Here is a 20,717-nt window from a genome sequence, read left to right as displayed (position 1 = left end):
TCTGGGCTCTGACGAGGCCATGCAAGGACATTCATCTTTTTCTCCTTCAACCACTGAGTGCTCAGTTTTGCTGTGTGCTTTGGGTCATTGTCATGTTGGAAGGTAAACCTTTTTCCCATTGACAACTTTCTGCCAAAGGGCATCAGATTTTTCTCAGGAATTTGGTGGTATTTTGCCCCATCCATATTTCCTTCTTTCCTGACAAGTGCTCCAGTCCCTGCTTCAGAGAAAATACTACCACCTCCATGCTTTACTGTAGGAATGCTGTTACTTGGATGGTGAGCTGTATTGGATTTATGTTAGACATATCGTTTGGTGTTGAGGCCAAATAATTCAATTTTAGTCTCATCTGCCTCAGAATCTGAAGGTGTGTTTTGGCAAAGCTCAGTTGCAACTGCATGTGGCCTTTCTTGAGGAGTGGCTTTTTTCTTGCAGCGCTCCCATACAAGCCACATGTGGAGAATTTGTGATATTGTTTTCACATGCACACAATGACCACTTCTTTGTCATAAATTCCTGCAGCTTCTTCAGAGTTGCTGTAGGCCTCTTGGCCGCCTCACTGACCAGCTTCCTCCGGCTCTTTCATCCAGTTTGGAGCGACGTCCTGATCCAGGGAGGGTCTGTGTTGTGCCAAATACCTTCCACTTCTTAATAATACACTTCACTGTGCTTATAGCCATTGATAAAGCCTTTGAATTGTTTGCTTCAGTTGCACTACCAAGAACTGAAATGCTCCAGGAAAGCTCTTTTCAAGCTGAGCTGATCAAAATGAGCACAGCTCATCACAGTTGAAGGTCAAATAGTTTGTGTACCATTGAGAAGGTGATTAGCTAAACCTGACTGAGTTTACAAGTCATTTTTAGGAGGGGGGGGTGATCCTTTTTCCAACAAGTGATTCTGTTTTTTCATGTTGTTATATCTTTCACTTGGATGTTATAAGCTGCACTGAGTAAATAAGCTGGATAAAACAACTTCATTTCAGGCTGCAAAATGACAAAATGTGATTATTTTAAAGAAGGTGATTCTTTTATATACCCACTGTACTTATCTACCTGTGGTGCTTGGCCCCTTGATAATATTCTTTGTTTGAAAAAAAAGAAAACAAATTCCTATGAACCTACACAATATGAAAGACTAATCTGAATGAGATATTGAGTGATTGAATGACAATAACAATGTGGACAGCTTCTTATAAAACAAATTTAAATTCTGAATGCTGCCTTGCAAATCATATACATCAACGATTTGTGGGTCACTTACACCTCTAAAAACTGCACAAAGAGAACATTACATAAAAACATCATCAGTCTGATGACAGCGCTGTTTACATGTGTTTACATTGGATGACTGTGGTCTAAGCTAATCTGGCCACATTCTAGTCCTCCCCCGTCCAGTCTTCCCATTCCAAATGCTCAAATATGTGGAAATAACACCTTGTTGCAACAACCAGCATTATACCAACATTGTTTCGCAACTTCTTTAATTCTTTGGAGAAAGGATCATGAATAAAAACATTCTGAAATAAATTCAGGAGAAAACTTCATTGCTGCATCTTTCAAATTAAGCATCCAACTGGAATTTATTTGAAAATAAAACAGTCAAAGGGGAACAACAATGCTTAAAAAAATTTAAAAATAAATAAATAAATAAAAATTACATTTTGAACAAATGTCATAGTCAACCATATGGCAGCCAAATATGCACAAAACAAAACCATGGAAAACATTTTTTTTTTAGAAGTACAGTGTAGTTTTGAACATTCTTACTTGTTCAGGTGGAATACATTAAACTTTAATACATCTACAGCACAAATACAGCAAAGACAGGCATGTTTTAAGACAGCAATCAGATTGAAATCAGATTAAAAGACAATTAATCCTCAGTAATGTTATCATTTTTACTGCACTGACACTCTTGGATGAGAACAGCAGTGAAACTGAATTGAACTTCTTACTGCTGAATTAAACTTGTTTCATATAATTTAGGAACTTATCATTAACACTATTATTATTAAAATGAATTGAATTGAAATAAACCGAGTTCAATAACAACACTATTATCTTCTGTAGACCTGCTTTGCATCTGAAATTGTTTAATAATTGATGCATTTTGCAACAGTAACACTGTAATTTTCCTGTCCATTAACGTGAAGCTGCTTTAATAAATAACCCACTGCTTTAAATCTGTATAGTATAAAGCATTATATAATGTGACTTTGACTTCCCATCCTTTTAATATCCTCACCATTTACCATGAAATCATGATGGCTCATATGCAGATCATAATGGTAGAGGATGCATCCACAATTGTTCATTTTCTACAGCTAGTCTAAATACAAGACCTGAATAGACAGAATGGATTCATATAACAACAACGATTCAAAAGCAACCATAACAAAACCTAGTTAACATCCAGCGATAACAATAATTATCTCTCATGAATCAGAGGGAATGATTTGCATCCACTTTCAGCATTTATCCCAACACATGGAGCTGATAAGCTTTATTTATGCTTTCCTTGCTATTTATGCCTCTTGTTTATATATACATATATATATATATATGGATTTGTTGTTGTGTCTGTTTAAATGAATTATTTTAATAGGATTGATGAAACTGCGGGATAAATGTGGCATGATAAACATAAGGACACCTGCGTGCACAGGAAGTGTGGTCACCCAAGCTGTACATAATTAAATCAGGAAGAAATCTTTCCAATTGAGAAATACTGTGCAACATGAACAGGTGAAAATAATAGCAACCACAAACCATTCTCTATTTATTTATTCAACATAATGAAATTGTGCTTCCTGTTCAGTTGAACCAAATCAGCAGTTCCTTGTTGTATGAGTTTCAACCATTTGATTTTGAGTCATAAAATGCATTTTCAGACATGCATCCAAAATTTTTAAATATTTGTAAAACTGATCATTTTTCCATCCTTATTTTCATTCTCTGTCACAAACACTTCATAAAGATAAGGGAGAAACAATTTGCCAGTTTGACATCTGATACAGCGACATCTGAGTCATCTGCTCCTATGTTTGTGCAGAATTATTAATGAAATTCATTGAAAACCTGTTCTGGCGGAGGACTACAAAGCCAGAGTTTTTCATTATGTATTAAGTTGCAACCTCTTGGCAGGTGTGCAACAATACAGACACTGAAACTCTCTCTTCTGTCTCTTTGAGGTGGCTGAAAGTGGCTGCAAATCAACTTTTCATGTACAATGGGTTTGAAGACCACTGACGGTGTAAGGCTGATGCTACACGGGGCAACTTTTTAAACAATTTTGCTGGGTAAACATTTTTTGGAGAGATGTTGCTTGGGCACTTTCCCACTGAGAATGGGTGACAAATGTCTACCTGGATACTTTAGATCAGTCGTGGGCCTTGTGTCTCACCTGGTTGCTTGTTGACGGCACTAATGCCCAAAGTTGCCCCATGTAATCATCAGCCACACACCAACTTTGAAAGGAATTTGAGAACATTAATATGGAAAAATCCAGGTCAGACAAACACAACAGAGTCAAAATATTCATATTCATTAGATGATAGTTAGATAACAGAAAGTAAAGTCAACTTTGGACAATCTGTGTCAGAGGTACAAGAGCCGCTCTGATTCATTATTCTGGCCTGCATGGTTTTGACCGGACTGTACTCTTTACTCGGCAATTGGCCAACTTAACACAGCAACCTGAGTGTGTTGTGTTATACTGAGCCCTCAGAGCTTTCACTATTGATAGAAACTGTAACACAAGCCAACAGGGGCCCCGAGTGGCCAAACTAAAATGTAATGTGAATTCTCCAATGGAGGACACACATTCCTGCAGGGGAGCAGTGAGAGAATTACACTTTTATTGATTAAGCAGAATACTTGCAGTTGATTCCTTCTCAGAGGAAAAATAAATTCAATTCAATTTGACTGATTTTTTTTTTTTTTTTTTTTTTTTTTTTTTAATAATAGTAACATGATCATGATTCTGGTGAAGTAAGTCATCCTGACTCAATATTAGAAAGACCCGTGGTCACATTAGAACTAATCTGAACATTTATTTGATCAAAAATACAGTATAATCTGTAATATTTTGAAACATTATTACAGTTTAAAATAACTTTTAGCATCTTTACTTCAGTGTCACATGACCCGTCTGGAATTATTCTAATATACTGATTTTGCAAGAAACAATTTTGATTATTATACATTGAAAACAGTTTTTGCTGCTTAATATTTTTTGTGAAAACTGTGATACACTACCATTCAAAGGTCTGGGGCAGGAAAGATTCAAAAAAGAAAGAAAGAAAGAAAGAAAGAAAGAAAGAAAGAAAGAGAGAGCGAGAGAGAGAAAGAGAAAGAGAGAGAGAGAGGGAGAGAGAGAAAGAAAGAGAGAGAGAGGGAGAGAGAGAAAGAAAGAGAGAGAGAGAGAGAGAGAGAGAGAGAGAGAGAGAGAGGGAGAAATAAAAATTCTACAAGAGGAAATAAAGTGTTCCATTTTGATATCACTAAAAAATAACAATATTCAAAAAAAAAACTGTTTTCAACATTGATAATACTAAGAAAGAATCCTGAAAAAAAACAATCAGCACAACTGCTTTCAACTGCTGTTTGTTTGTTGTTTTAATATTATTTTTTACTGTATTTTTGAAACTTCTGAAAAGACTTCTTTAAAAAACAGAAACAATCTTAAGTATTCCAAACTATGAATTGTTGCCTAGCATTAAAACTTAAAAAAATATTTATTGGCCAATTATTTTCTGGAAGTATATTTAAAAAAAAACACATGAAAGGTAATCTTAAGAAAGGAACAATACTTTGCATGTATGTTTAGCTATTATTCAGTGTAAAAGAGAAGATAATAAAGGTAATAAAAGACTAGGATTAGAGACAAGACGATGATACAGGTGAACCCAAAATATTTGCACTCAACACAGCGGGAAGACAATATTTGAAGGGACAAGAATGTGTCAAAAAAGAGTTGTCCTTCACAAAACAAAATAGTAGATACAAAACAATGTAAAACAAAACAAAATTTAGAAAAAAAAAACCCTAAAACAATCAACACAATGAAATAAAAAGAAAAAAAACAATAACACAAAACAACAAGCAAACAAAGATAAACAAATGCCAAACAATAGGTCAAACAAATAACAAATACCAGATCACAAGTCTGATTGCTAAGAACATATTCACAAATAAACAACAAAACATGTACACAAATAAAATATTAATTAAACTGGAAGAGAAAATAGCCAGAAGCAGCAAGTCCAATTTGCAGTGAAACCTAAAAATCCCACAATGAAATTCATTTAAGCTGGAAAATACGTCACCTTCCTTCAGCTGCAGCCAGCATGTCCTGCCTCGTCAGAGGGATGCATTTGGCTGCAGTTAGGTACAGATGTCCAAAGGCAACAGACTTCTGGTTTACAGAAACTCACCCTAAACCTGGGCACTTTGATAAAGGGGCAGAGTAAAAGAAACTAAAGTGAATTGCATTTTGAATGTACAAATAGGAACTCAAAAGAAAAGTTCTGAGGAGTGTGTTCACTGTGGACAGTGTCTTTCCTCACTGTTCAATGCAAGTCAGGAAGAACTTCAGTAACTGGCAATGCATGCATTTCTCAGAATATGTTTTGCATATAGAAGTTTTGAGAATACATTTTGTTTTTGTATATGTCGACTTTTCCCATTGGATTTTTATACCAAACAGCTTTTCTTATTTAGTTTTTTTTTTGGAAATTTAGGACCTAGTGGCATCGAGCCAGTTATGTTCATTCATAAAACTAGAGCGATGCTGGAAGGCCAAATGGAATTTCATACAGTAAAATTTCATTTTTGAGTGTTTATTATTATTATTATCATTATTATTTAATTTATCACAGTGTGTTAAATACAAAGTAAAAAAATGTAAATGTAATTTAAAAATTTATATTTAATTACTATTTGCAAAAAATGTTTCTACTCTGATGCCCCGATAAACCTTTTGTTTTCTCTGAAATATCTTTTTTTCTTTTCATAAAATATTTTTTTTAATGTTGTTTTTTTTTTTTTTTAGCAAGGTCCAACATTCACAAAAAGAACAACATTATATATAGACAACAAACCAATCTAAATGCAATCAGATAGAGTTTCCTAATTAGAGTTTTATTGTAATATTTACCATTAAAACAGCTATCTGTGCTTAAATGTCCGTGTTTACATCTTCATGCACATTCCTGGTCTTACTATAAACATTTCATCAGTGCACATTACTCCAAAGAAAGAAATGTTAGTTGTCTGTAATCTTTTATCAAAAACTTGCTCCACCTCTGAAACGACTTTCCTCTGACGTCACCAAGCCCTCCCCTCAAACCACCTGTCATATAAAAGACCATTTTTCATGAACCAAATTAATTAACCACAGAAAATGTGGTTGCACATTTGTGGCTGCAGGTCTTAGCTCCAGTCTTCAGCATCTGAGAGAAAAGATGGTTTAAAAGATGAAAGCAAAGCTTACCTGCGGCAACAGCTGTCGATGGCGGAGGTCCTGCCTCTCCACCACTTTTTTGACTCATAGCGGCTGCGTTCTGCTCTCTAGAAGACGGCAGCTGCAGCTCTTTCGGGAGAAGATCATATACTGATTCTAGAGGGAATCAGACAGAGAAATCCATTATGTCTCAGACGGTAAAAAGCAGCAAGTCAAAATAGCCTTGCACAGATTTCTTTGTGGCAACTGATATATGCAGTGAATTTTACAATATCTCATTTCAAGTGGATTATCGTCAGGCAGGGGTGATAATCAGCACAACATTCATTTCAGTACTTTTCCATGACCATAAAAGTCGTCTACATCTGTCAGTCCAATTCCAGGTATACAGTGTCTTTCTGAACCCCACACGGCCTGGCCATCAACACGGAAAAAGTCCTGACTGCTTATTTCATATCAATAGTAAGTGATAAATGCCATTTATGGCATGCCAGAGGCCTTAGTCGCCGCTCTGTGATTGTAGTGGGTTATTTTAACAGAACAAGAACACAATGCCTTCAATCCTTGTTCTCCATTCTGATGAGTAATTTGAACTTTGAAACTTAACTTTGAAAACAAGGGGCCGAGGGATTTAAGAAAACACACAATCATCCCACCACTGAAGACAAACAAACAACTAAAAACACACAACACACACACACACACACATAAAAAATATATATATATATAAATAAATGAAAATAACCGTTGCCCATCTGTCCAGAGACAAGCTCCTCAAATCCTTCATTCTGTACCTTGTCATTTATCACTGGGTCTGAACGAGATTATAATGTTTCAGAACAGACCGTCTCTCACAAATTTGTGGTCTCGGAGATTATTTGTCACACCTGCCAATGGCGGGGCGAATTGAGAAAATTTTAACCTAAGTGAGAGCTGATGCCATATTTAATTAAACGTGAATGAAAATGAGGCTGTGAAAGATACAAAAACTATCTGATCAGGTTGTGCAGTCTGAATGTTACAGGTCAAGGATTTCCAAACTTTTGTGAACACATGACATGAGTGTTTCATTTGAATTGTTTTTATTTATAATTTTTAAGTGATTGATTTATAGTATGAGGCTGCACGGTATATTGTTATTATTTTGTTATATATTGAAATTGTAATTTGAACTGCGATGTATTAAACATTTAATCTCATAAGAAAACCTCACATATTGCTGCTGCTGCTGAAACATCCAGGCAAAAAGAATGCCACACTTTGATGCCAATAGAAATAGTTGCTTTTTAAGGGCTTTCACACTTGGGTTTAATCTTTACAAGAACCGAATAAGACTGAACAGAGATTAAAAAAAAAAAATTGTTTGCACTCACTTTGTAGTTGGACTTTAAATTGGACTCAAACATCTTTTTTAGTTGTGATAGTGTCTCAGTCCACATTACATTCACACTGTTGTTTTTAGAAATGTAGTCAATTTGAGAAATAATAATAATATATGATATAAATAATAATAATAATAATAATAATAATAGTTTCAATAATAATAAATAATAAAAAATATATAAGATTTATATATGATAGACCAAATATAATAATAATATATTATAATAAATATGATTATTATTACATTTTTTAATTGTATTTAAAAATATATATATTTGATAATTATAATACTAATTACATTTTAAAACAGAATTTACAATTCACCACTAAAAAAATTAAAACTTTCAAGCATTTCTAAAGGGGGGAGACCTTTTTAGACAGACTGTTTAATTCACGTTTAAATGAATTAATCGCAGAGATGAATTTTTGCGGAACAGCATTTACTGTGAACTGAGCTGAAACGAGTCACTGAAAACACTGGATTATGAGCTGCTCGTGTGTAAATGAACACTGAAACGTTACGATTTAATTAATTATTAGAGTTTCGTCGACCCTGCAGTTCCCTCACAAACCTCTAGGGGTTCACAAGCCCTGTTCTAGGTATTGTCCAGTGTTTACAATCAATGAGTCTTCTGTCCACTTGAAATAGTTTGAAAGACTTTTGACGTCAGCTGAATGATTGGCAGCAGTTTGACCAACTGAACACCAGTGGAATGGAAATGCAAAACATAATGGCTTGCAAACAGGTTTCCCAAACACAAGTACAATTCCCTCAATCTCCCTTTGCTCAGACAAACAGGCAGCCACACCCCCAAGTCACGTTATTGGCTGAACCAGGTTGACGTGTTAAACCACCCCAACAAAGCAAGCATGTTTGTACAGTAGAACAACAGTACAGTTTAACTTATAGCAGTCTTTGCACATACAGTAGATGGAAAAACTTAAATGAACGTACTTTCCAGATCAGAGGATGTTCGCATATGTTCACACTCTTTCTATATGCATGCATAATATAAAAAAGATTTTAAACAGTCCTACACAAAATAAAGTGTGAAAAGCACTGGTGTGTTTAGAGGTCTTATTAAATTCAGAGAACAAATTCATCTCTTATATGGCCTGAAATAGAGGCAAACATGGGGGCAGGTAAAGGCAAATTCTCGGTATGGCCGTGAACACAGTTTACAGAGACAGGGATCAACAGACACTCTCTGTTTCTAACTCAAACAAGCCAAGGAAAGTGGATTTTAAAGGCCTTGAGACCAAAATCATCACAGTTCTTGCGCAACCACCATCACTTTTTCCAAATATCATTGTCTGGATTTTAATAAAACGCTAATGTGCCTTCACTTTTCCCTTTTATAATTCACAGCATGTTTTATAAATGCCAGTACCATAGTACTTCGACATACATTTTTGATATGCCTATATCATTCTATTTGACATAGGCTTATTTCATTTCTGGAGCTTCACCATGAAAACTCAATGGATTTGATAGTGAAGGTATAGTGATATTTTCCTGACCTGTCATGGCATGTTGCTTATGAAGGAACAACTTGCAGATCAATAGTATTGAATGCTATATTCGCTTCTGAATCTTCAACTCTCAATTGTGCATGCTTTTACGCATATCTATTGAGTAATTCAATCTGGTACCTATTAACCTCCATAGGTTTTTCTAATGCAAAAAAAACAGCAATACATTAATCACTTATAAGACATGATAGTACTCAAATCCTGCTCTTTCCCTGCATAACAATTTCTAATTTCTGTCTTAGGCTGGTCTGCACATGCAGGAACATGTGCAGTGTGCACAGGGCCCTTCAAGTAAACAGATTGCCAACCACATAGACAGAAAATATGTGCTGTGCGCTAAGACTGCGGCTGCAGAATCAGTACCTGGACTGTTTCGAAGTGTTTCCACTCATTTTTAAGAGAGAAAATTCCTATTTTGCTGCATAGTTTCTTCCCACACAAACAGGACACAGTGGTTGCCGTTCATGTCCCAAAACACAGTTTTTCTTTCACTGGGGAAAAGAAAAACAAAGAGCAATATCATTAACTTGGTCAACATTATGATTTCATTGCTTCTACAAAGCAATTTCTCACTTTCCAGCTCCTTTCTTGTTCAGACTAGATCTGAAGCCAAAACACACTTGCACTGAATTAAAGGGACAGTTCAGTCGTTTACTCTTCCTTGTGTTGTTCTAAACCCAGAAGATTTGCTTTTTCCATGTAACACAACAGAAGAAATTTAGCAGAATCTCCATGTTGCTCTTTTCATAAATGTTTTGGTTGGAATGTCCCTGTAATTCATATCATGTTGCTGTAACCGCTCTAATATAATGTGCCAACCATCTTCCCAAACTTGAATTGACAACTGCAAATAAATCGGCTGCTGTAAACACAATAGAAGATATCTTCCACCAAAATAAAAGCTGAAAAACGAACAAATTAAGACTAAGCCATAAAAATGTATATTGCAATTTTACAGTAAGTACTGTAAAATAATATTTTTATTAAATACTCAATTTTTAAAATTTTTAATATTATAATAGTTTCTTATTTTGTATACACACGTATATACATATACATATATATATACATATATATATATATATATATATATATATATATATATATATATATATATATATATATATATATATATATATATATCATATACATATATATATATATATATATATATATATATATATATTCAATATTTGTTGGCAAAATTGTGCAAATTGTTTGAATCTCAATCACTTTTTTTTTTTTTTTTTTTGCTTTATTTGGTTCATCTTAGGTCAGACAGAAAATAAAAATAACGTAAACAGTATAAATAATATAGATACAGTACATATACACATATAGCCTACATACAACATACAACCATACATTAATTGAATTAAGAAAAAAGAAAACGCCAGGCAAGCATAATTATACACTAAATATAAAATGGGGGGAAATTAATTAATTAAATTTTTTTTTTAAATACATAAGTTGTTTTTCTCCTTAAAATATTCCATAAAATGGTTCCACACGTCCAGAAAAAGTTTTGGATTTTGTTTTATTGCGAACCGAAACTTTCCCATCTTGAGAGCATATAAAAAATCAAAAACCCATTGGCGCTAAGGAGGGGGAGCTGCCGACTTCCAATTTATAAGAATAAGTCGCCTAGCACAGTTGTCAAAACTATGCTCTCTAACAGATTCTAACTGTGCAGGAAAGGGGAAAAGTAAAGAAAGGAAAAAAACACATTATGCAAGTTATCCAGATCTCTCATTCACACTTTCATTCACTACTGCAGATTCTTGGCACTTGCTCTGATTAGCCCTGGGTTACGCGTGAATGCCAGTGTTTTTGGCTGTTGGACCCTCAAGCCCCCCCCGTAACCCCCTCTACCTTCAGCCCCTCGTGTTTTTCCTCTTGTAGGTTTTTGGCTTGATCTCCTTGCTTTATTTAACTAGCTAAACAGGTTTTGTGAAGTGGCTTTGAGGCTTGTCAAGCAGAAATGTGAACTGTCAAATCACAAGATAAAACAGAAACAGATCATGCATGTGATGACACTATATAGAAATGATGTGCTCATGAATATTAATTAGCACACAATGACATTGCTCAGTATGCAGTAATATTGCCTAACTAAAATTCAGGACAAAACTTGAATATTATTTATGAATCGATAGACTTTGTATGAATCAGACACACTTCATTTGCATGACCTTGTTTTGACAGTAAGATTCAATATCAAGCCAGTTAAGTTTGCCAAGATATGCATTGTTCTTTATTAAATGTATTTCTAATATCTCCTATAATCTAGTTGTCTATAAACCTGGCTTATTAAAAATAGTGCTGGCCCTTTGACAAATTGCTTTTGTTCCACTTTGCATAAAAGTGTTTGCTAAATGCATAAATGTAAATTATATAATAATATTTGATATTTATATAAAAGAAAACAAAACTGAAATTTAAACTTGCACAAGTATTGACTACATAAACATAAGGGCCTCTTGAAATCAGTGAATTCTGACAATTCTATTCAGAACCAGAATCAGAAATGTGCTTTTAATGCAAGCCAACAGAGGTGAGCAATGTTTTTTAATATCTTAAATGGGATGTGAGCTAAAAGCGGTCCTGGCGCCGCTGATACAGACGGTGCCTTTGAAGGTTTACAAGGTGAAAGGCTCCATTCAAAGGACAAGAGGGATTTAAGCTGGGAATCATTTATAACACTCTACAAATGTTTATTACCTATTCCACCCTGCTGTCGACTGCACCATAGCAACCAGGAGCAAAGCGCAGCCTTCATCTCCATGTATTCTGAGCATTAAGTAGCTGGTAAACGCAAATTTAAAAGGGTGCTGCTCTATATGAGGGAAAAAAAACAAAATAACAGTTGCTGCCCTAAAGCTAAAGTACTACCAAACCAGATAGAGAGAGAGATAATATTGTACATATCCTTTAGATAAAATGAAGTAAACGGTCTTAAAAGTATATATTTTCACATCACATCACTTGCTCACCAATGGATGCTCTGCAGTGAATGGGTGCCGTCAGAATGAGAGTCCAAACAGCTGACAAAAACATCACAAGAATCCACAAGTAATCCACACCACTCCAGTCCATCAGTTAATGTATTGTGAAAAGCTGTGCGTTTGTAAGAAACAAATCTATGATTAAGATCTACTTAACGTCAAACCACTGCATTCTGCGACAAAAATTCATGTGCAAAACAACATCTGAGAAGGTCTGAATTATGGAGATCCACAAATAAATGTAAAGAGTTTCACAAACATGAAATAAATTCACAAATAAATAAAATGAGATTTGCAGATTCATTCTGGCATTCATTTGTGAATCTCGTCCTGTACATTTGTAGATCGCTGCACGCATTTGTGGATTTGTGAATGGCTTTCTCTGCATTTGTGGATCGTAGCGTAGCGCACATTTGTGGATTCTGAAACATTTCTAGTATCAAGACGCTAAGCAAAAAACGTGATTGGTTATACCAAGAACGTGATTGGTCAGCGAAGTGTGGCTGTTATCTGATTGGCTTGAGCAGATGGTGGGAGGAGTCCACGCATTTGTGGATTGTCAGCGTCTTGACGCTAGAAATGTTTCAAAATCCACTAATGCACAGAAAGCTATTCACAAATGCACAGTGAGTGATCCACAAATGCATGCAGAGATCTACAAATGTACAGGAAGTGATTCAACAGCCTATATTCGCAAAGTTATTAAAGTTAACAAAACAAATGTCACATTGTGCTCTAACCCGGGTCCAATCAGAGAGAGTGAACACTCCTTCAATAAGACATAGACAGCCAGCGTCCATTTCATCCATTTAACCTCTGGACCAGTGTGGTGGGATTTGCCTCCGTCCCTCGAGGGCAATAGATAATGAGAACATCAAAGGCCGACGAAATACATGGCCAAAAAGAAGCCAGAAGAACACTATCAAACCAGCTACATTACTATAGCATCAATAGCTCTGGGCTAAACAATGGCCTAACCTTGAGGCAGACATTAAGGGGGATTTTACAGACCAACCTGGGAGAGGGTGGAGGAACAGAGAGTGCCGTCAGGAGGATGTTTGTTTCATTCTACGTGCCACCACGTGCCTTCCTCTTACATGTAGGCTTATTCATTGAACCTTTTGTGCAATGAAAAGGTTCCATGGACGTTAAAGGCTCTTCATGGAACTATGCATGCCAATAAATAACCTTTATACTATATTTGTACTGTATTTTTCAGTGGTGTTTTGGATCTGAGGGACATTGGCAGAGGAGTTAACTGAATGTGGGAATGAGGATTGTTTTCAGTAGCCTCTTTCCTAATTGTGTGGCCAGATAAACCAAACTCTGCTGTTACAGCCAGCTTTCTACAGACCCAGAGACTAGAGGGATGGAAAAAATAATGCCACCTCCTATCATTAGAAGTTGACGAAGTTTACTATGTTTCCACTTTTTGTCTGTTGCTGTCTATATAATCTAGGACTCATATCTGGCAAAAAAAAGCAACCCATATACATTTAAATTCTATTATCATGCAATAGAGATTGCTAATGTGTCGTCATCATGACGTATTCCCAGTGGTGAACGCAAAGCATTTTGGGAAACCGCGGCACAAACATAACGCGCCAGACTTCTATGCATGGAGGGAGGAACGCTGTTATAAACTGGAATAGGTCGTTCCTCACGATAGAAGTGGCGTAAAGCTTAAGAACGGAATATATCCTTTTATCGTTTTCCAGCGTGGAAAAAATAAGCCATGTTTCAGAGGTGACAAAAAGTTTGACGAATGGCATGGATAACGTTAGCTCAAGATTACCTTCGATAACATTCCACAACGTATTCATTTTCATAAGTTACAATACTCTCTGTAAATATGTTGTGGGCAAAATAACCAGTCTGTTTTGTTTGACTCAAATTATTTGACGTTAGGCCAAAACTGTTATAGCATTTTTTTTTTTACCAAGGCGTAACGTTAATCTATGTTGTACATGGCTACATAGCAATTTATTTGGTGACCTTTTGACCAAACATCGAGTTGGAGTTGATCCTGACTGGACCCCTTCTCTGTACCTCGTACTGAGGTCAAAGCTACGACAGACCGTTTCAAGCCCTTTTGGAGAATTATATACCCATGAATTCAATGAAATGTTTATTGTTTTCAAAAATAATGCACATGTAATGATTTTTAGCCATACCACAAAGACTGAATGGAATTCTGCTATATCTGTAAAGGAGTATATTGTGCAAAATCAGTGTTCTTTGAAACACACTAAATAGGTAAAGTACAATTTAACACTGTACAGCATTGGGCATGAATGTGTGAATTCACCATGAGGTGACATAACACTTAGTTCGTGTAGAAGTTGGGCAACAGCCCGCTCTAGGATGGTCATCTCAGGAGGCGGTATGCCGATTTTTCTTTAGCCGCTCCATTTTGTACGATTACAAATCTTATGTTCTGCGGAACACTGTTGCTATGCCAGCCCAGGTAAACTGGCACATACCCATAATTCTTTGCGTTCTGATGACGTTTGCGGTGGGTCAGCAGGGGGAAAAAAACATTACATTGGGCTCAGATGAAAGCAGCACCTCAGCGCAGTGAGGAATTCATGAACAAACACAAAGCCATCCAACCCTCACTGAAAGAGTGACACACCCACACAAACAAATCAAAACCACAACCAAACTAAGAAACCCATATAAAACACATCCACATTTGCAAAGCAATAGAGAAAGCCATCTAAGAGATGCACATTAACAGCCATTACCAAGTACTAAGATGCAACCATCTACATCATAGCTACATGCAAAACTACAAATGTTCAAAATTGAAATGTGAGTGCACAGATGGAAATTATGGACCCATAAACGGTGCAGATTTTTACATATTTCTTCATTTGGATGTCTTTCTTTTTTTTTTCTCCAAATATCCTAAAACTATGGTTTTGCTTTCCAAAACACTTTTATTTTCCACCTCCAAAAATTCCCAGATATGCATTGCGGTCTCAGATATTTGGACCCCACTGTTCCAACATGTCAACTGAGAGAGTCCTCAGCTCTGTGCGTTTGTCCTTCGGACTCAGTCAGACTAAATCCACACCTTGAGAACTTTAATAACATAAGAGGATTCGGCTGGCAATCTAATTAAGGCTGCAAAGTGTCTGCTGATTCATTAGACATGGACAAGGAGAACTCCTCTATTATCACAGCAATGCACCTGGGTAAGAGTCGAGGTTAGCAGAAAAACAAAATTAAAATATCCCACAATTTCAAAATAATAAACTGACACTGGTTTGATAAATAACACAATGAACTGTTTGACGTTAAAGGGAATTGAAAGTCCACAACCACAAAACAAAACTAAACAAACCTAAAATAATAAAAAAAAAATAACAAAAACACAAACAATAAACAAACAAACAAAAAAAAAAAAACAAAATCAAAATAAAAAAAAAAAAAAAAAAGAAAAACAACACTGTGAGAATATTAAAGCAACACTATGTAAATTTTGGAGCTCTAGCGATTATTAACCAGAACTGCACACATCCCACTTCTCCAAGTTTATGTCTTTGGCGATTCACGCAGGTATGTGTTACTCCGCAGTGGTGACGACCAGAACAGGCTACAATAGTCCAAAAATAATCACTTATTATGACTGTTCCGTAGTGATTTGGGAAAAGACAAAAGGGCGGTTTGGTAGATTAGTTTATGATGTACTCGCTCATTATATATATTTAGCAAATTTTGAACACACAAAAAGTTACATAGTGTTGCTTTAAGGATTATTTTTACACTACAAAAAAATTGTAATAGTCTTATAAATTAATGATGTATTTATGGAGGCCAGCCCAAAAGTTAACATCACTCTGGTGCACTTGACAAAAACTCAACAGGATTTTTTCATTGGCTTTTGGATTATTGCAGAAAATAAGCTCAAACATTATGCTTATGCCAACATTATGCATGTATGTTTCTTACATGTTTTGTTCATCAATATACTTTATGCCTTTATGAATTCTGAAGCCTAAACACAATCGCCAGAAGTAAAAAGCAAAAAGTAGCCTATGAACAAACTTCACCACAGTCACATGCCTTCAACATCACCACCATTAAGCTTTATATAAAACATTTTCCTTGGAAGTTTGAGTTAGAATAGTTTGCAAGAGCACGACTGTAAACACAATGAGGCTGTGAAAGCAGACTAGTGAGTGGATGAGTTTATCTGTTCAACATGATGACATTTAATGGCCCCAACAACATCTCTAAACACATATTATAAAAATGATTGAACTAAAAAGGGGGTTTTACCGATGTATTTTCATTGAATAAAAGGTGAAAATATCTTGAGCTTAACTTATTTCAGGCATTTAACCAAAAACTAACTGACGCAGGATGCTGGAACCAGAAGTGCTAAAAAATTTGTTTTAGGTGGTCTTCAAAATTTTGGTCCACCACCTGTTGATCAGTGTTCAAAAAGATTGACGTCTGGACTCTACATTTCATGTTTTCATCATTTTAATATTTTCCCCAAAAGCTGTTTTCCCATTTCTTTATGTAAACATTTCATTGGTTGCAACTTTTCTTTGTGATGACTTCAGTATAAGAGCTTTAGCAATATGACGCAACACCTCAAAATTTCATGCCATACAACAAGCATTTGCCTGTCAAGTCTGTCTAGTGTCAGGAGTGGGCTGGAATCTGAACAAACTCTTATGCGTGGCGTGGTGTTCTGCCGCATGGGGAGATACAGAGGTGAGTCACTGAGCAGGAATGAAAACACAGGAAACTGAAATTATGCAACTGCTCTGCCCACCTCTCTTCAACCCCAGACACCGTCACAACTGTGACTGGAGATAAAAATCATGGATTATGTGTTGGTGACAAAGCTTTTGAACTTTGACCAAGAGTTGTGTGTGACAGAGTGACGCATGGTGTGTGGCTTAAGTGAAAACCCTTTTAAAGCACACCCACTCTCCCAAATCTGGATCCAGCTTTAGGCTGCCAGACCCTACTGTCCAGCGGGAAACATGTCGCCCAAGTGCTGGATGAAACGGTTCTGGGTTTAAGAAGAAAGTCGATCCTGTAACCTGAGTGTTTCTCATCAGCCGATTGAAATCCTACTCCTTGGATCTTTGATTAACTTCCTGCATATTTAACACAGGGTTTGTGGCCTCAAAATGTTTCTTGGTTTAGGGCAACATAGACAAGAGATCAGAGTTCAAGAGTTCCAGGCACTTTTCATATACGCCTGATACAAACTGCGAAAATATGTTTTTTCACACATCAAATCAGCCAACTTTAAGGCAAAAGAAGTCACATATTATACAATTGTCAGGTTTGTTAGGCATGTTATGTGTTTCCACAGTATTTCACTGAAATGTCAGAAGAAAGTGTCACAACAATTTGGTTTTTGACCATATTATCAGTTATCATATTATCCTAAGAATATCTCTACATTTAAGTTTTTTAGAAATACACTCTTTATATTTATGTTGGTTTCAAAATGTTTTGAAAACCCTTTCTTGAAAATGGTGAATTAATAAATTAATGAGTATTTTAAATTTACACCTGGAATGCATGTGAGAGCACACATTTTAATCATTAACTTTTTTTGTGAAATGCTAAAAGGCGTTTCAACTTTAAAACCATCCCTTCTGGCCAAAACATGCATCCATAATCTATAATAACGCCTCCTCCAGTGAAAACGTTGTGTATTATTGTGATGTTTTTATCAGCTGTTTGGACTCTCATTCTGCAGAGGATCCATTGCTGAGCAAGATGTAATGCTACATTTCTCCAAATCAGTTCTGATGAAAAACAAACTCTTCATCTTGGATGGGCTGAGGGTGAATACATTTTCAGCATATTTCCATTTTTGGATGAACTATTCCTAAAATCACTTTACATGTGGAGCTATTTACCAACAACTTTAAACAATGCATACAAAACTAGCAAGAATTAAACCAGTTTCTTAACAGGTAAGCTCATTATAGCACACACAATGACCAATTTAGTCTGGTAGCACTTGTGATGTTGACTTGTACATTTCAGCAAACTGTGAGTTACGGCCAAACCGCTCAGGCCTGATTTTGTTCTGCATGGGACTTCGTATTTTGTTTGTTCAGAAAACATGGACTGGATCTGGAGAGTATAATCATGAAAAATAAATAACCAATAAAAAACAAAAATAAGAAGACAAGCTCTGTCTCAAAACCCGGTAAACTTGCTCTCTTCTGTCTATACAGACAGCAACTGAAACAGAACTTTATAAGTGACTGAATTGGAACAGAAGCTCTGACATAAAGCACAAGAGAGACATTTGATCAATCCATTTGAATCCAGTAACATTCAGCTAAGTTAAAGGGATACTCCACCCCAAAATGAAACTGTTGTCATTAATCACTTACTCCCATGTCGTTCCAAACCCGTAAAAGCTCCGTTCGTCTTCGGAACACAATTTAAGATATTTTGGATTTTAACCGGGAGGCCTGTGACTGTCCCATAAACTGCCAAGTAAATAACAGTGTCAAGGTCCATAAAAGGTATGAAAGTCGTCATCAGAATACTCCATCTGCCATCAGACGTGCAATCTGGGTTATATGAAGTGACGGAAACACTTTTTGTAAGCGAAGAAAACAAAAATAATGACTTTATTCAACAATTCCTTTGTCAGCAGTCTCCTCTGTGTCTCTCCATTTCACCATATGTTGTGTATGCTCTTCTGTATCATCCGAGCCACAAGGATGCGCTGTCTCTACGTGTATTTAGCTTTGATTTGAAAGAAAACAGCGTATCCTTGTGGTCAAAATATCTTAAATTGTGTTCCGAAGACGAACAAAGCTTTTACAGGGTTTGGAACGACATGGGGGTAAATGATTGACAAAATTTTCATTTTGGGGTGGAGTATCCCTTTAACAACGTGATTTCTAATAAGAACATAAATACATTGCACATGCAAATACAGGGTAAAATAGACAATTATAATTCAGTTTACTTCTATCATATGAGATTTTCTAGCTTGGTATTTCTGTCTTCTTTTCCAGTATCTAAACATTCTTAAATCAACATACACTTACTTACCCCACTGACAGATTTTTTATCATAAATTCAGTTAAATTTGATAAGTTTTTCAGAAATCCAGACACAATATTTAACATACTTTTGGATTGCAAGTTAATGTATGTTGCTTTAATAATGTTTAGATATTTGTACTGAAAAAAAAAAATACTGTAGCATTACTGTAGTAAAAGTAAATCATTTTTACTGACACTTTACCTTAAAATGCTATTTTACAGCTCAAGAGGTTTTGGAACAGAGATAGAGTTTCTTGTGTTGACAAAGCAACTGAAGTATATTTGCCATTCCAAACATACAGTATCTACTCCAACTGAAATGATTAAAAAATGAATCAAATTCCTAAAAAATGTTCTAAACTGCAAGTGAGACCTCTGTAAGATCTATGTCATTGACTCTATGGCATATATGTAGGAAACGTAGGGAGCTAAACCAGTGAATGAAAACAGGATTTGCCCCAATAGAAAACAGTGATCAGCTGCATGGAAATAATCAGACTGTTGGCTGGAAACCAATTCCACGTCACACAGCCACTCAAGCTGGACAATGTGTTTTCAAAGCAGTGCCCCCTCCGCTCATATACCAAACAACAGCTCGCTAAAAATAAATTCACGAGCCACATCTCCAGGGCGTTTTGCCATCCTTCATGGAACGCGCAGCCATATGCTAAGCTCCATCTCATCATCACTGTCGTCCCCCAAGAGCTCATTAGCCAGTCCACTCTAAGACATCCACGCAGCAGGGACGCGGAAGTGGAAACAACAATGTGAAAAGGTCAACTGCAGATGTCAGAGAGAGACAAGAACACTGAAAGAGTGAGCATGTTAAATGACAGAACAAAACTGGCCCGATCCATGAGAAAAGGCCTAATCTACCCACTTCTTTAAATAAGCTCATTAGGCAGATTGCCTGTTTCCTAAAATCCCCTTCCACTTTTTTAACTTTCATGCCAATACTGCTATACTTCATTTCTAATGCTTGTACACTCCACAAGCAGTTTCATGACCTTATAACTGAGAGACTACATTAAATATTTGGAATTACTGATGTCACACTACAAGACTATTTAGAAAGGTGATCACGATGATCTAACGATCATGGAAAACCTAGAAATATCATAAAATTTAAAGACTGTGATTTACAGGCCTGAAAAAAAAAATTATATATATATCTATATATATATATATATATAATATATATATATATATATATATATATATGAGATATATATATATATATATATATTAAAGTATATATATATATATAAATAAATAAAATAAA

The 20,717-nt window shown here is 35.7% G+C and overlaps 1 protein-coding gene across 8 annotated transcripts in view; it reads right to left on the bottom strand.

The window, feature by feature from the left end:
- Nucleotides 1-20,717, bottom strand: part of nfat5b (nuclear factor of activated T cells 5b) — a 37,156-nt gene that overhangs the window by 12,525 nt on the left and 3,914 nt on the right. For 2 of the 8 annotated variants that reach the window (XM_042761088.1, XM_042761085.1), the window contains exons 2-4: nt 9,742-9,869; nt 6,493-6,618; nt 5,327-6,351 (exon numbers count right to left, since the gene is read on the bottom strand). Coding sequence is in view for 3 of the 8 variants with exons in the window: in XM_042761083.1 (XP_042617017.1) it covers nt 6,493-6,618 (126 nt within the window). In the remaining 5 variants the exon portion in view is untranslated. Of the gene's footprint in view, nt 1-5,326; nt 6,352-6,492; nt 6,619-9,741; nt 9,870-20,717 lie in introns of those variants that run through there. The other 6 variants (XM_042761083.1, XM_042761082.1, XM_042761087.1 and 3 more) reach the window with 4 other exon arrangements.

Source organism: Cyprinus carpio, chromosome A7 (assembly GCF_018340385.1).
Source record: "Cyprinus carpio isolate SPL01 chromosome A7, ASM1834038v1, whole genome shotgun sequence".
NCBI classification, from domain to species: Eukaryota; Metazoa; Chordata; class Actinopteri; order Cypriniformes; family Cyprinidae; genus Cyprinus; species Cyprinus carpio.
This window is presented reverse-complemented; position numbering and strand designations above follow the sequence as displayed.